Source organism: Nicrophorus vespilloides, unplaced genomic scaffold (assembly GCF_001412225.1).
Source record: "Nicrophorus vespilloides isolate i.1.1-1 unplaced genomic scaffold, Nicve_v1.0, whole genome shotgun sequence".
Lineage (NCBI taxonomy): Eukaryota > Metazoa > Arthropoda > Insecta > Coleoptera > Silphidae > Nicrophorus > Nicrophorus vespilloides.
The window spans coordinates 16,778-30,788 of NW_017097823.1; the positions used below are offsets into that span (position 1 = coordinate 16,778).

Genomic DNA, 14,011 nt, shown 5'->3' on the forward strand with positions numbered 1-14,011 from the left:
GGCTGTCGCGGCCAGACTGAGTGACTGACATGGAAAAAATTGCAATCTCCGATGGCTGTGAGCCCCACCACCAACCGACCAACCACCATCATCATCATCATCGCACCAGCTCATTCGAACTCTACTCTAATCAAGTCTATATTCTTATCTCCCTTTGATAATAGCACCAATTACATAAAACCGTTCGAAACGAAAACACTTTACGTATTCGATCGAAACATGCGCTCACTACAGGATCGCTATACACATACTTTGTTATATAAACTATAGGTTTTTAAGTATACTTTAAGTCTTGATAACTTAATTGTGAATATAACTTGTTCGACTGTAGGATTTTAATGTTTATGGACTTGAGATGTTTTCAAAGTAAAAAAAATCATCATTCCATATTGTTATCATCCATTCAAATATCATCTCTCAACGCTCGTCGCTTAACTCTTGACAACTGTCAAAGTTTAAACCATGTGAATTCGATTGTTTGTAAAGTGTTAAGTTAACCGAGTACAGGTTATGATCGTGCCATAACAATAATAAACTATGGTTGTCATGGAAACGTACATATCAATACTTGACAAGTTACTGGCGAAAGCAAACAGACTGCGATTAAAGTAACTTGACAAGTATCAAGTATTGTATATTTTTTTTAGTAATTTTATTTCTTTGTAAATTTTGAAAAGTAAACGAAAAGTGAATTGTAGTTAATTGAATTATTATAATAGTGCCATAACAATAATAAACTATGGTTGTTATGGAAACGTACATATCAATACTTGACAAGTTACTGTCGAAAGCAAACAGACTACGATTAAAGTAACTTGACAAGTATCAAGTATTGTATATTTTTTTAGTATAGTAATTTTATTTCTAAATTTTGAAAAGTAAACGAAAAGTGAATTGTAGTTAATTGAATTATTATAATATTTGCGTAAGAATTTTGTGTCTAAATGCGTTAATCTCATGACATCCGAATGAACTTGATGATGATGATGATGACGTTCTCTGTCTAGGTCTCTACTACAGTCGTTATCATTAAGTACACTTGGGTTGTAAATTAATAAGCTGTCTGCGATCTACGTAATATTGCAAAATTATATCCTCGGCGCCACGAAAAAAATAAACCATTGACACGATTCTCTCGCATTCACATCCATTCTTTCGCCCTTGTTTTTGTTCGTTTAAATCTGTGCAAACTCGTTCCAGTTTTACGACAGGGTTAAGTTCTGGGTCGTAAAATGAGACTCCTCATATTGTCAGTTCATTACAAAGGAAATCAATTTGCACAACGACACTTTTCAATGCAGAAATTTTTTCTTTTATAATTTTGTACTTTTCTTTTAATGCATAGAAATATTAAGGTCGTAAAACGAATCATTTCATTAATCTTGTCACAATTATGAAAATATTTTTAAAAATTTTATCAAAAATAATTTGCTAATTTAATTTCAAGTGTTGTTTTTTTTTATATATATACAAAAAGTAGTCTTGGATAATTGGACGAAACGAATTCAAATGTTTAATTATTTCCTGTATCTAATGCTAAAAAAACCGCACGCGTTTCCTGTATGCATAAAAATTAGCGAATTTTGAACAAATTCGTCCAATTTTTTCATATCCTCGCCGTAATTTTCCTCCACAGCACTGAATTTAATGATGCGCGATTGAATTGAATTAACATCAATTTATGTAAGAAGTTGAAGAACTTAATTCTTAATTAGAGTTTCGTCTGATGATTTGACGAAATCTTTAATTGCTTTCGCAAACTTTGTCCATATTTTCTTTCTCTATTTGCTTTTGTGCTCTTTGTGTTTCGATTTAGTGCAAACATGTTAAAACAATGAGCACACACGCGGACGGCGCTAAAGTTACCTTCAACTGTTTATTTATTTTTTTTTTCACGACATCTCCATCAGAGTTACGTTCGGAAAATTGCACAATCACCTCGTTTCTTCGCACCTTACAAAAATTTATACGAAATTACAATTTCGTTCATTTCTTTTGTATTATGCAATATTAAGATACATAATTAATTGCAAATTGACAACTTGGACAAGTGCACGAGTTGTGTAAAGATGTAGGTAAATATAATGGTTGTCATGGAAACAACGTACATACTAAATATGCAATCGTGATGTATACACGCGTTGGTGATTTAATATTGTATTTGTTTGACAACTTGGACAAGTACTTGGGATTTGTGTACTAACTTTGAGTTATGTGTGTATGCTTGCGTAACGTAGATTAACACGTGTTATTTAAAATACATCTTCATCAGTTATGTTCGAAAAATTGCACAATCACTGCGTTTCTTCGCACCTTACAAAAATGTATACGAAATTACAATTTCGTTAATTTTTTTTGTGTTATGCAATATTCTAATTAATTGAAAATTGACAACTTGGACAAGTGCACGAGTTGCGTAAAAATGTAAGTAAATATAATGGTTGTCATGGAAACAACGTACATACCAAATATGCACTTGTGATGCGTGTGAATTAATATTATATGTGTTTGACAACTTGGACAAGTACTTGGGATTTGTGTACTAACTTTGAGTTACGTGTGTATGTATGTGTAACGTAGATTAACACGTACTATTCAAAACACATCTTCATCAGAGTTATGTTCGGAAAATTGCACAATCACCGCGTTTCTTCGCACCTTACAAAAATTTATACAAATTACAATTTCGTTAATTTCTTTTGTATTATACAATATTTTAATTAAGAAACATAATTAATTGCAAATTGACAACTTGGACAAGTGCACGAGTTGTGTAAAGATGTAAGTAAATATAATGGTTGTCATGGAAACAACGTACATACTAAATATGCACTCATGATGTATACACGCGTTGGTGAATTAATATTGTATTTGTTTGACAACTTGGCCAAGTACTTGGGATATGTGTACTAACTTTGTATGTTATGTGTGTATGCATGCGTAACGTAGATTAACACGTATTATTTAAATGTCAAGTGCACTTGTTTATTATATTGTCATGGAAACGTATATATCAAATACGAACGGTGCAATATTTGATAATGGTTTCAAAGAAAATTGAATACGTACGATTATATTTATTTGACAACTTGGACAAGTACTTGGGATTTATTTACTAACTTTTAATTATTCGTGTGTAACGTAGATGAAACGTAATACTTAATTGCTCAATATTCAAATAAATTGGGAATAAAATGGTAGTCATGGAAACGTACATAAGACAGTATAATACTTGACACGTATCGAGTAAAGTTAATTTTCAAACATTAATTAAAATTGTAGTTTTATTATCATGATGATTTTCTTATGAAATCTTTTTTAACATTTTTCTAATTACTTACATGCTTTAACATTCGGATGGTTGCGGCGTGATTATAATGATGGTTTATTCAATGTTTCTTTCTCTTTTTTCTTTTTCTATATCTATTTGCTGCGGTCACAGATTGTGTCGTGAGTAATTGTGCATTCAAATGTTTTCGAGGCACGTTTCTCCCAGATGAGTATCTATCACTATGGTAACCGACGTCCGTGCACCTGAGCTGTTAATCACCGACTGCGATTAAGTAATGAGTCTCGAGATGATGATATTCGTTAAGTGTAAGCATGCAAGTGAGAGAAGAAGTCGACGATTGGAAAATTAAAAACGTTAAAGACGATTTCGATTACGAAATCCGGATTGCTTTGAATACTATTTAAATATATATATAGATTTTTATCAGATTCATTCATTCGTTTTGAATGAAACGAAGATGAAGTACTAGAAGAAGAGAAAAAAAACGTAATACCGGTTCGTCGTTGATGGAAGTTTCGAATCATTGAAAGTTTTTTTTTGTGAGAAAGTATCTTTATATAAAAATTTGATGGTTAAAGATATTGATATTGGACAACTTGGACAAGTACTTGTATCGGTGTTGGACATTGTTTCGTTTGTTTTTCCATGACCAACTTACTTATAAAATGATATAAGGACAAAGTACATTTCCTTGGGGTACAACCATATCATAAAAACGTTTCCACTCTTGTATCTTGAAAAAAAAAATAATCGCATATTTTTTATTTATAATTTTTTTTTTGATTATATAATTAATTTATGAGATTATTTATTCGTTTATAATTTATTGCTGATAATAGTAACAAAATAAAAAATAAAGTTTAATCAACTGTTTTCGGTTTCCTTTGATGTGCCGACGCCAAAACAAAAATTGATGATGACAGATGTCATTACGTGAAACAAGAGAAAGATGAAACAAAATTTCAAGCCAATATCAAAATGGCCTAGTAACAAATGAATAATAGGAAACAATGAAAAACATTTGCTATAAATCAAAATGAACATTTTTTCTGTTTGAAACTTATTGAAAAATTGATTCAAATTTAACGTTTTTCTCTTCATTGCTTTATTTTTTTTATAGAAATTCCACTAAGTTAAAAGAGCGTAAAAATGTGTACGAACAATATTTACGTTATTGATAAACGTTACTTTTTTTGTATCCCATTGTGTGTTAGCTAAAGAATTTATGTTTGTGTTTTTTTTTTCCTTCTTCACGGTCAATTTGCGTGCATTCTTGTGGACGCAACACGAAACGGTCATTTGCGAAAACCGAAAACGTGCCTTAATTGATGCTCTGTATTTACGAAAAAAATAACAAAATCCAATAATTACGTGCACAATGAGATTTTTCGAAGCAATTTTCTTATAGTCGACAATTTTTTCTGTCAACAGTGTGAAGAATGTCTAACTTATTATTACTTTTTCTTTCATCACGTAAGTGGAGTAATTGGTTTAAGCACGCGATTATAGCAAGAAATTGGAGTATTTTCAAGTTTAATTGAATGAAATATTTAAAAAAAAAATACATTTTTTGACGATTTTCTTGAAAACTATTAATAATTGATATAGAGAATCTCATAAGATTATTAGAATTATTACGAGATTTACTAATTCTGAGTAATTAATTGACAATTTTGTAACTTTTTGATTAATCAAATTATTGAAAGACAATGAAATAGATAAAATCTAAAGTCAATTGGAATAATTATGACTACTGTCAATTTTTTAAGAAAGAGATGTCAAAAATCTAGAGTCAATTGGAATAATTATCACTACTGTCAAATTTTTAAGACAGAGATGTCAAAAATCTAGAGTCAAATGGAATAATTATCACTACTGTCAAAATTTTAAGAAAGAGATGTCAAAAATCTATAGTCAATTGGAATAATTATTACTACTGTCAAATGTTTAAGAAAGAGATGTCAAAAATCTAGAGTCAATTGGAATAATTATCACTACTGTCAAATGTTTAAGAAAGAGATGTCAAAAATTTGAAAAAGAGGCGACTAGATTTTTATAATGCATTTTTTATAAACTGTCAATGGTAAAGAAAACAATTGAATATGCGTATTGGAGGTTATAAAATTATTGACTTAATTACTATCAATCAAATTGCGAAATTATGTTTTACGTTTTATTTAATTACTCTATAAATACTTAAGCTAATTCAAGTATTGAAGATGCAAATTGAAGGTAAAATTGTGATCTTTCCGATAAGCGTACTAAAAGATGTGTGGTATTCTCTGTTTTCCATGTAATCGAAGTTTGAAGTTTGAAAAATCGAATAATTATCACATTATCAATAATCTAGAGTCAATTGGAATAATTATCATTACTGTCAAATTTTTAAAAAAGAGATGTCAAAAATCTAGAGTCAATTGGAATAATTATCATTACTGTCAAATGTTTAAGAAAGAGATGTCAAAAATCTAGAGTCAATTGGAATAATTATCACTACTGTCAAATTTTCAAGAAAGAGATGTCAAAATTTGAAAAAGAGGCGACTAGATTTTTATAATGCATTTTTTATAAACTGTCAATGGTAAAGAAAACAATTGAATATGCGCATTGGAGGTTATAAAATTGTGTATAAACTATTGACTTAATGGTTGTTATCAATCAAATTGTCAAATTATGTTTTACGTTTTATTTAATTACTCTATAAATACTTAAGCTAATTCAAGTATTGAAGACGCAAATTGAAGGTAAAATTATGATCTTTCCGATAAGCGTACTAAAAGATGTGTGGTATTCTCTGTTTTTTATGTAATCGAAGTTTGAAATTTGAAATAACGCTTTATGTTGATTACATATATGTAACCCAAAGTGCTTCAGTGTATCTGATGTTTGCCTATGTAAACTGTCGCGTTTTGTATCTATTTCAAGCAAGGACGTCGCAACGCTTTTACAATCGTTTAATTTATACATTTTCTTTGTGAAAACGATCCAAGCAGTTCGATTCTGCCTGCGCAACAACAGTTTTCCACCCCCTTGAATGCGATCGGGCGTTTCCGATTTCCATTGTGCAATCAAAAATTTGTAACGATCGTCGATTCTCGGTAAATGGACGCACGTGAGCGTGACAGATGACGTAAACCTTGCGATTACTAAACTCCCCTCCTCGTCATTCAATAGTAATCATGTTTTCGTATATTTTTAAGTCCAAGGTTTGCGTGACTGTCGAATGCCACCGTTAGACCATAGATAGTTGAGCCTCGCTGAGCCCTTGCCAAAAAAAAAACTCGCACACTCAATGTACAGACAATGGTGATGATGTGTACGAAATCATCGCAGTGAGCTGCGACCAGAGAATCGACGAACAATAATCGAGCAAGCGCGAATAAGAGAAAGTGTGTTTTGTATTCGATTTTGTTTGATTTTGTAGTGCGATATGGCCGTGTTCTCGAGGTTCAGGGCCTTCATCAGGCTTTACCCGATGACCAGAGGGATGCTCTCCTATGCGGCGATCTGGCCCACCTCCAATCTCATCCAGCAGACGATAGTTTCCGGACGGGATTTCAAGACGTACGACTACAAACAGGCGTTGAGATTCAGCCTTTTCGGTGGTCTCTTCACAGCTCCGACCCTCTACTGCTGGATACGACTGTCCGGGTTCATGCTTCCAGGAAGATCATTCAAAACTGCAGTCAAAAAGGTACATTTCTTTACTAAAATTTATATAACACTTAACTTAAATTGACAAGACTTTAGCGCCAATTCACGAAATTCAGGCAACTTTATTATCTTCTTAATCTCCCCAATTACCAAAATACCATTAATTTACGCAATAATAATCCGTATGTATATAAACAACTCTTAATACAACCTTTAATATTGAAATTACAAAGATCGCAGTTGTTGATCTTCGTAAATTTACATAATGCTTTCAAACTGACAGACGTCAAGTTCGAATTGACAGGTGTTTAACGCCAATCAAGGCAACTTTAATATCACCTTATCGCTCCAAATTACCCAAATTCTATTAATTTACACTGAATATACTTAAATAACTTCGAAAATAAACTTTAATATTCAAATCATTAAGATCTGAGCTGTTGATCTTCGTAAATTTACATAATCCTATCAAACTGACAGACGTCTAATTCGAATTGACAGGTGTTTAACGTCAATCAAGGCAACTTTAATATCACCTTATCGCTTCAAATTACCCAAATTCTATTAATTTACACTGAATATACTTAAATAACTTCGAAAATAAACTTTAATTTTCAAATCATTAAGATCTGAGCTGTTGATCTTCGTAAATTTACATAATCCTATTAAACTGACAGACGTCTAATTCGAATTGACAGGTATTTCGCGGCAATTAAGGAATGTCGATTGCAGGCAACCACGGTTGCTTGTTTGGGTTTCGTAACATTTATATTTACGTCGGTGGCGCGTTCTCAATGTAAATCTCTCGAAACCTGAGGTTAAACTAAATGCGAACGTTTATATTTAGTTACCTTCTGTCAATGATTTTTATTTCGATTTAAAGAAATCAAAAACAAACTGAGTCAAATCAGCAATATTGTTTTTTTTAAACATAAAGCAACCTTGTGACAGTTATCAATTTGACGTTTAAACAAACCTTGTTAAACGTGACTTTATTTATGATTTGCAGAGTAATCTTTGATTTACTTAATTTCATACATTTACACGACTTTTCTACGTGAAACAAGGATTAGTTTTATTATGAAAATCGTTAATTAGTAAAAATAAAATGTGAATCAAATTGGCGACTTTTTTTTAAATTGTAACGTAACTTATCGTAAGAAGATATTAACAGTTTTTTAGCTTAAATTTGATCAAATTACACAAGATAAAGCAACCTTGTGACAGTTATCAATTTGACGTTTATAAAAAAAAACAAAACCTTGTCACGTTTAATTAAATTTATTTATGATTTGCAAAGAGTAATCTTTGATTTACTTAATTTCATACATTTACACGACTTTTCTGCGTAAAACAAGGATTAATTTTATTATGAAAATCGTAAATTATTAAAAATAAAATGTGAATCAAAATAGCGATTTTTTTTAAATTGTTACGTAACTTATCGTAAGGAGATATTATCAGTTTTGTAGCTTAAATTTGATCAAATTACACAAGATAAAGCAACCTTGTGACAGTTATCAATTTGACGTTTATAAAAAAAAACAACCCTTGTCACGTTTAGTTAACTTTATTTATGATTTGCAAAGAATAATCTTTGATTTACTTAATTTCATACATTTACACAACTTTTCTGCTTAAAACAATTATTAATTTTATTATGAAAATCGTTAATTAGTAAAAATAAAATGTGAATCAAAATAGCGACTTTTTTTAAAAATTGTAACGTAACTTATCGTAAGGAGATATTAACAGTTTTTTAGCTTAAATTTGATCAAATTACACAAGATAAAGCAACCTTGTGACAGTTATCAATTTGACGTTTATAAAGAAAAAACAAAACCTTGTCACGTTTAATTAACTTTATTTATGATTTGCAAAGAGTAATCTTTGATTTACTTAATTTCATACATTTACACGACTTTTCTGCGTGAAACAAGGATTAATTTTATTATGAAAATCGTTAATTAGTAAAATAAAATGTGAATCAAAATAGCGACTTTTTTTAAATATTGTAACGTAATTTATAGTAAGATGATATTAATAGTTATTTTAGGTTAAATTTGATCAAATTACACAAGATAAAGCAACCTTGTGACAGTTATCAATTTGACGTTTATAAAAAAAAATAAAACCTTGTTACGTTTAGTTAACTTTATTTATGATTTGCAAAGAGTAATCTTTAATTTACTTAATTTCATACATTTACACGACTTTTCTGCTTAAAACTAGGATTAATTTTATTATGAAAATCGTTAATTAGTAAAAATAAAATGTGAATCAAATTAGCGACTTTTTAAAAATTGTAACGTAACTTATCGTAAGGAGATATTAACAGTTTTTTAGCTTAAATTTGATCAAATTACCCAAGATAAAGCAACCTTGTGACAGTTATCAATTTGACGTTTATAAAAAAATAAAACCTTGTCACGTTTAGTTAACTTTATTCATGATTTGCAAAGAGTAATCTTTGATTTACTTAATTTCATACATTTACATGACTTTTCTGCGTGAAACAACTATTAATTTCATTATGAAAATCGTTCTTGTTTGACTTTAATTATTTAAAAGAAATATGAATTAAATTAGCGACTTTTTAAAAATTTTAACGTAACTTATCGTAAGGAGATATTAACAGTTTTGTAGCTTAAATTTGATCAAATTACATAAGATAACATAAAAACAAAAATGTTGAAAACATACACTAGTGATTTAACATTGACGAACGTTTCCATGGGAATGAAAAAGTGAACTTTGAGATTGAGACAGATGACTTGATTATAAAATAATCTTAAGTTGTTTTTTTTTTTCAAACTGTAAACATTGTTATCTGGTTTATAAACGTGCGTAGATTATCTCTTTAGATGAAATTTCTATTACGAAATCTTCGTTATTACAAATAATGAATTAGTAGACTAAAAAAATTGTAGAATAAGTAAACTAAATTGTGATATTATAGATAATATTGTTAATTTTAGTGGAAAATTTACTAATTTTTTTTTTGCATTATTTTCAGGCTTTGATCGAGCAAGTCACGTATGGTCCATCAGCCATGGTATGTTTCTTCTTCGGGATGTCTCTGCTGGAAGGAAAGACGATGAAGGAGGCTAAGAATCAAGTGAAAGAAAAGCTCTTCCCCACGTACAAAGTGAGAACTGTTTTTTAAGAAGCGAATTTAAACTAATTAAATGTTCTTCTTTCAGGTGGGAATCTGCTTCTGGCCTGTACTTCAAACGATAAACTTCTGCTTCATCACCGAAAGGAATCGCGTGCCCTTCGTGAGTTGCTGCAGTCTGATCTGGACGTGTTTCTTGGCTTACATGCACGAGCACGGAGCGAAACCCGAGGAGCAGAAGAAACTTCAACACGCGACGTCCTCTTAACGAAGGCTCCGACCGTTACCCTTAGCACAATTCAAACTATTTCTAATATTTATTATTACTTACCTACGATTTAGACATTATACAAATTTATATTTTTCATCGGCCGACTGCGATTCCCCGAAAAAAAAAAAGGTAAACCTAAAACATCCATTTTATATCCTATCCTATCATATCTTCACATTTTTTATCGATGACTAATTAAAGATCAATATTTAGGCTTTCCAACGCGCCCTTAACGAGATTTCTAGCTATTACAGTTCGGCTGTAATCAACAGTTTTTGAAAAAATTGTACGTTAAGTTACGTAAGTTCGGTTGCATACGTTTTCTTCGTCGCTTTCGAAACTCCCGCGTCTTCAACCAGCAGGCGTTGGTGGCGTCGCCGCCCATGTTTTCGTCATCATTTGCGGTCATCGTTAAGATGCTCGATTGTTGATGATCATTCGAAAAGTTTTCCTCTTTTAAAACCATCAATTAGCCAAACATAAAGTGGAGAAGATGAAGTATTTGTATTGTGCGTTGGTGCTTTGTGCTGTGTTCGCTACAGGTAAGTGTTAGATAAGATAAGGTGTTTGTTTTGTTTACATACAACCTACTTGATATATATAGTTATTAATTGAAAGTGATTCATTCATTCATCAATCGATCTCATCTTAGGTTGGTCAATTAAGTGTTGGGATTGTCGCTCGGACGCTGATCCGAAATGCTCGGATCCCTTCGATAATACAACATTTGCAATCACTGATTGCAAGCAGCAGAAATTGGCGCATCTTGGTAATCTGCAGTCGACGATGTGCAGGAAGATCAGGCAAAAAAGTGAGTGATTTTTTGTCTTTACCGATAATATAGTTTTAACATTTCATCTTTTTTTTAGTTCATGGTGTGTGGAGGTACATCAGGAGCTGCGCTTATCTCGGTGAACCTGGTATCCAAGGTGATGAGAGGTTTTGTTTGATGAGGACTGGCACGTATAACATATTCATGGAATACTGCACGTGCAACAGCAAGGATGGATGCAACACGGGAAGTCTGAAGGGTCTCTCCCCTTCGTTGCTCATATCCACAGTATGTTTCTTCCTATGGAAGATCGTTTGATTTAATAACAATTAGACTTAAGTTTTTTTTTTTATTATCGAGTGATGTTCAAATCCGTCCAGTTTTGTATTTGAATCTTTATTCAACATGTAAATATATATACAATACGTTTTTTTTTTATATATATACAAGATATTTTTTAAATAAACACATTCGTTTTTACTACTTTCGCATTTCAATTAAATACAACTTTTAAGGGTATTAAAATTGAAACAAACCTTCAATTTGAATGTATTTCTAGGTTTTGTTTCCTTCTACTTTTCCTCTACATTTCACTTGAGGTTAGGTTTTAAAGCGATTGTTTAATGATGGGAGACGAGACGCCATCTTTGTAGAGATAAACAAATTATTTTTGAAAACCTTGTGCATTCTCAACAATTTTTATTGATTTTCTCTAGAATCAACGATTTTTAAGTTATATTTTTTATTGAATCTATCAAAGAATTAGTTGACCTTTAATGTGAACACAATTTCAACTAAGAAGATGTTATAATTTCGTTGAAAAAAGCAACAATAATTTAACATCATCAAAACTTGAAATTGATCAATAATTAAGGAATTTTACCCACTTTACTTATATTTTAATGAAAACTAGTAGAAGTTTTTTTTGAAATTTCAATGTATTCCTAGGTTAGGTTTTAAAGCGATTGTTTAATGATAGAAGACGACACGCCATCTTTGTACGGATAAACAAATTATTTTTGGCGTTTTTGTGCATTCTCAACAATTTTTATTAATTTTCTCTAAAATTAACGATTTTTAAGTTACATTTTTTATCGAAACAATCAAAGAATCAGTTGACCTTTAATGTGCACACAATTTAAACTGAGAGAATGTTATAATTTCGTTGAAAAAAGCAACAATAACTTAACTTAAAATTGATCAATAATTGAAGAATTTTACACACTTTACTTATGTTTTAATGAAAACTAATAGAAGTTTTCAAGGATTTCTTTAATAACCAATGCATTTGATCTAATTAAACTTAAAACTATAGAGAACATTATAGACACATTGGTATACTTCAGATATTTGTAGATTTAGTATTAAACTATAACAAACTTCACGTAATGTTTATGTAAAAAAATGTGTATCATTTAGTTTTCAACGTTTTTTTTTTAAAAAAAAAAACTATAAAATCTAATTAGTTGATTAAATGTTTAAACCGAAGTTAAAACTATAGAGAATACAATAAGACTAATAGTATCAATAAAAGATTGCTACATTATTGCATAAAACTCTCTTTAAAATTGTTAACATTTATAGCCGTAAAAATCGTTAGAAATACGTAAACTAAATATGCAAATTGAGACTACATAGACTTAGTCTTAGCAATTATTTAACCATTTCTACAAAACTTTTGTTTTGAGACGGCAATTATTGAGCATTTATATACAATGTTATAATTTCGTTGAAAAAAGCAACAATAACTTAACTTAAAATTGATCAATAATTGAAGAATTTTACACACTTTACTCATGTTTTAATGAAAACTAGTAGAAGTTTTTTTTGAAATTTCAATGTATTCCTAGGTTAGGTTTTAAAGCGATTGTTTAATGATGGGAGACGAGACGCCATCTTTTTACGGATAAACAAACTATTTTTGAAAACTTCTGCATTCTTAACAATTTTTATTGATTTTTTCTAAAATTAACGATTTTTAAGTTACATTTTTTATTGAATCTATCAAAGAATTAGTTAACCTTTATTTAGCACATAATTTCAACCAAGAGAATGTTATAATTTCGTTGAAAAAAGCAACAATAACTTAAAATCATTAAAACTTGAAATTGATTAATGATTGAGGAATTTTACACACTTTACTTATGTTTTAATGAAAACTAATAGAAGTTTTCAATGATTTTCTCAATAACCAATGCATTTTGTCTAATTAACTGAACGCGCCTATTAAACTTAAAACTATAGAGAATAACATAGACACATTAGTATACTTCAGATGTTTGTAGATTTAGTATTAAACTATAACAAACTTCACGTATTGTTTATGTAAAAAAGTTGTATTTTTCAACTATGAAATCTAATTGGTTCATTAAATGTTTAAATTGAATTTAAAACTATAGAGAATGCAATAAGACTAATACTATCAATCAATAAAAGATTGCTACATTATTGCATAAAAGCGGTCTCATCAAACTTTTGTTAACTTTACGTTTGAAATCGTTAGAAATACGTAAACCAAATATGCAAATTGAGACTACATAGACTTAGTCTTAGCAATTATTTAACCATTTCCCTTTTTTTCTACGAAACTCTTCTTTCGAGACGGCAATTATTGAGCATTTCGGGTTTATCCCAAACGACCTCAAATTGAGGTAAGAAAATTAATTGTGATTGCTAACTCTTTAAAAACCGATTAGGCAACCGCGTAAATTGCAGGTAAACAAATAAAAGCAGGTATTAGAATTAACGAATTGAAATTTTTTTGAAAAATTTATAAATTTTCGCGCGTTTCACCAACAATTTGGGGAATGCCGGGCGGGAATGGTGGGGATAAAACAATTGAAACGTTTATGTGTGGAGGTGGGAGGGAGGAATCGTTTCGGATTTCCCCATGCGGCAAATTCCGTT

The 14,011-nt window shown here is 30.4% G+C and overlaps 2 protein-coding genes across 2 annotated transcripts; both read left to right on the top strand.

The window, feature by feature from the left end:
• The first annotated feature begins 6,430 nt into the window (after window positions 1-6,430).
• Window positions 6,431-10,428, top strand: LOC108561086 (PXMP2/4 family protein 4-like). Its single transcript, XM_017918876.1, has 3 exons — window positions 6,431-6,986; window positions 9,963-10,094; window positions 10,150-10,428. The coding sequence occupies exons 1-3, from the start codon at window positions 6,723-6,725 to the stop codon at window positions 10,327-10,329; spliced, it is 576 nt and encodes a 191-aa protein (XP_017774365.1). The 5' UTR covers window positions 6,431-6,722; the 3' UTR covers window positions 10,330-10,428.
• Window positions 10,429-10,522: 94 nt separating this feature from the next.
• LOC108561087 lies at window positions 10,523-11,544 on the top strand. The gene is made up of 3 exons (XM_017918878.1): window positions 10,523-10,874; window positions 10,985-11,143; window positions 11,202-11,544. Exons 1-3 carry the CDS (start codon window positions 10,826-10,828, stop codon window positions 11,420-11,422), a joined length of 429 nt encoding a protein of 142 aa, XP_017774367.1. The 5' UTR covers window positions 10,523-10,825; the 3' UTR covers window positions 11,423-11,544.
• Window positions 11,545-14,011: the final 2,467 nt, after the last annotated feature.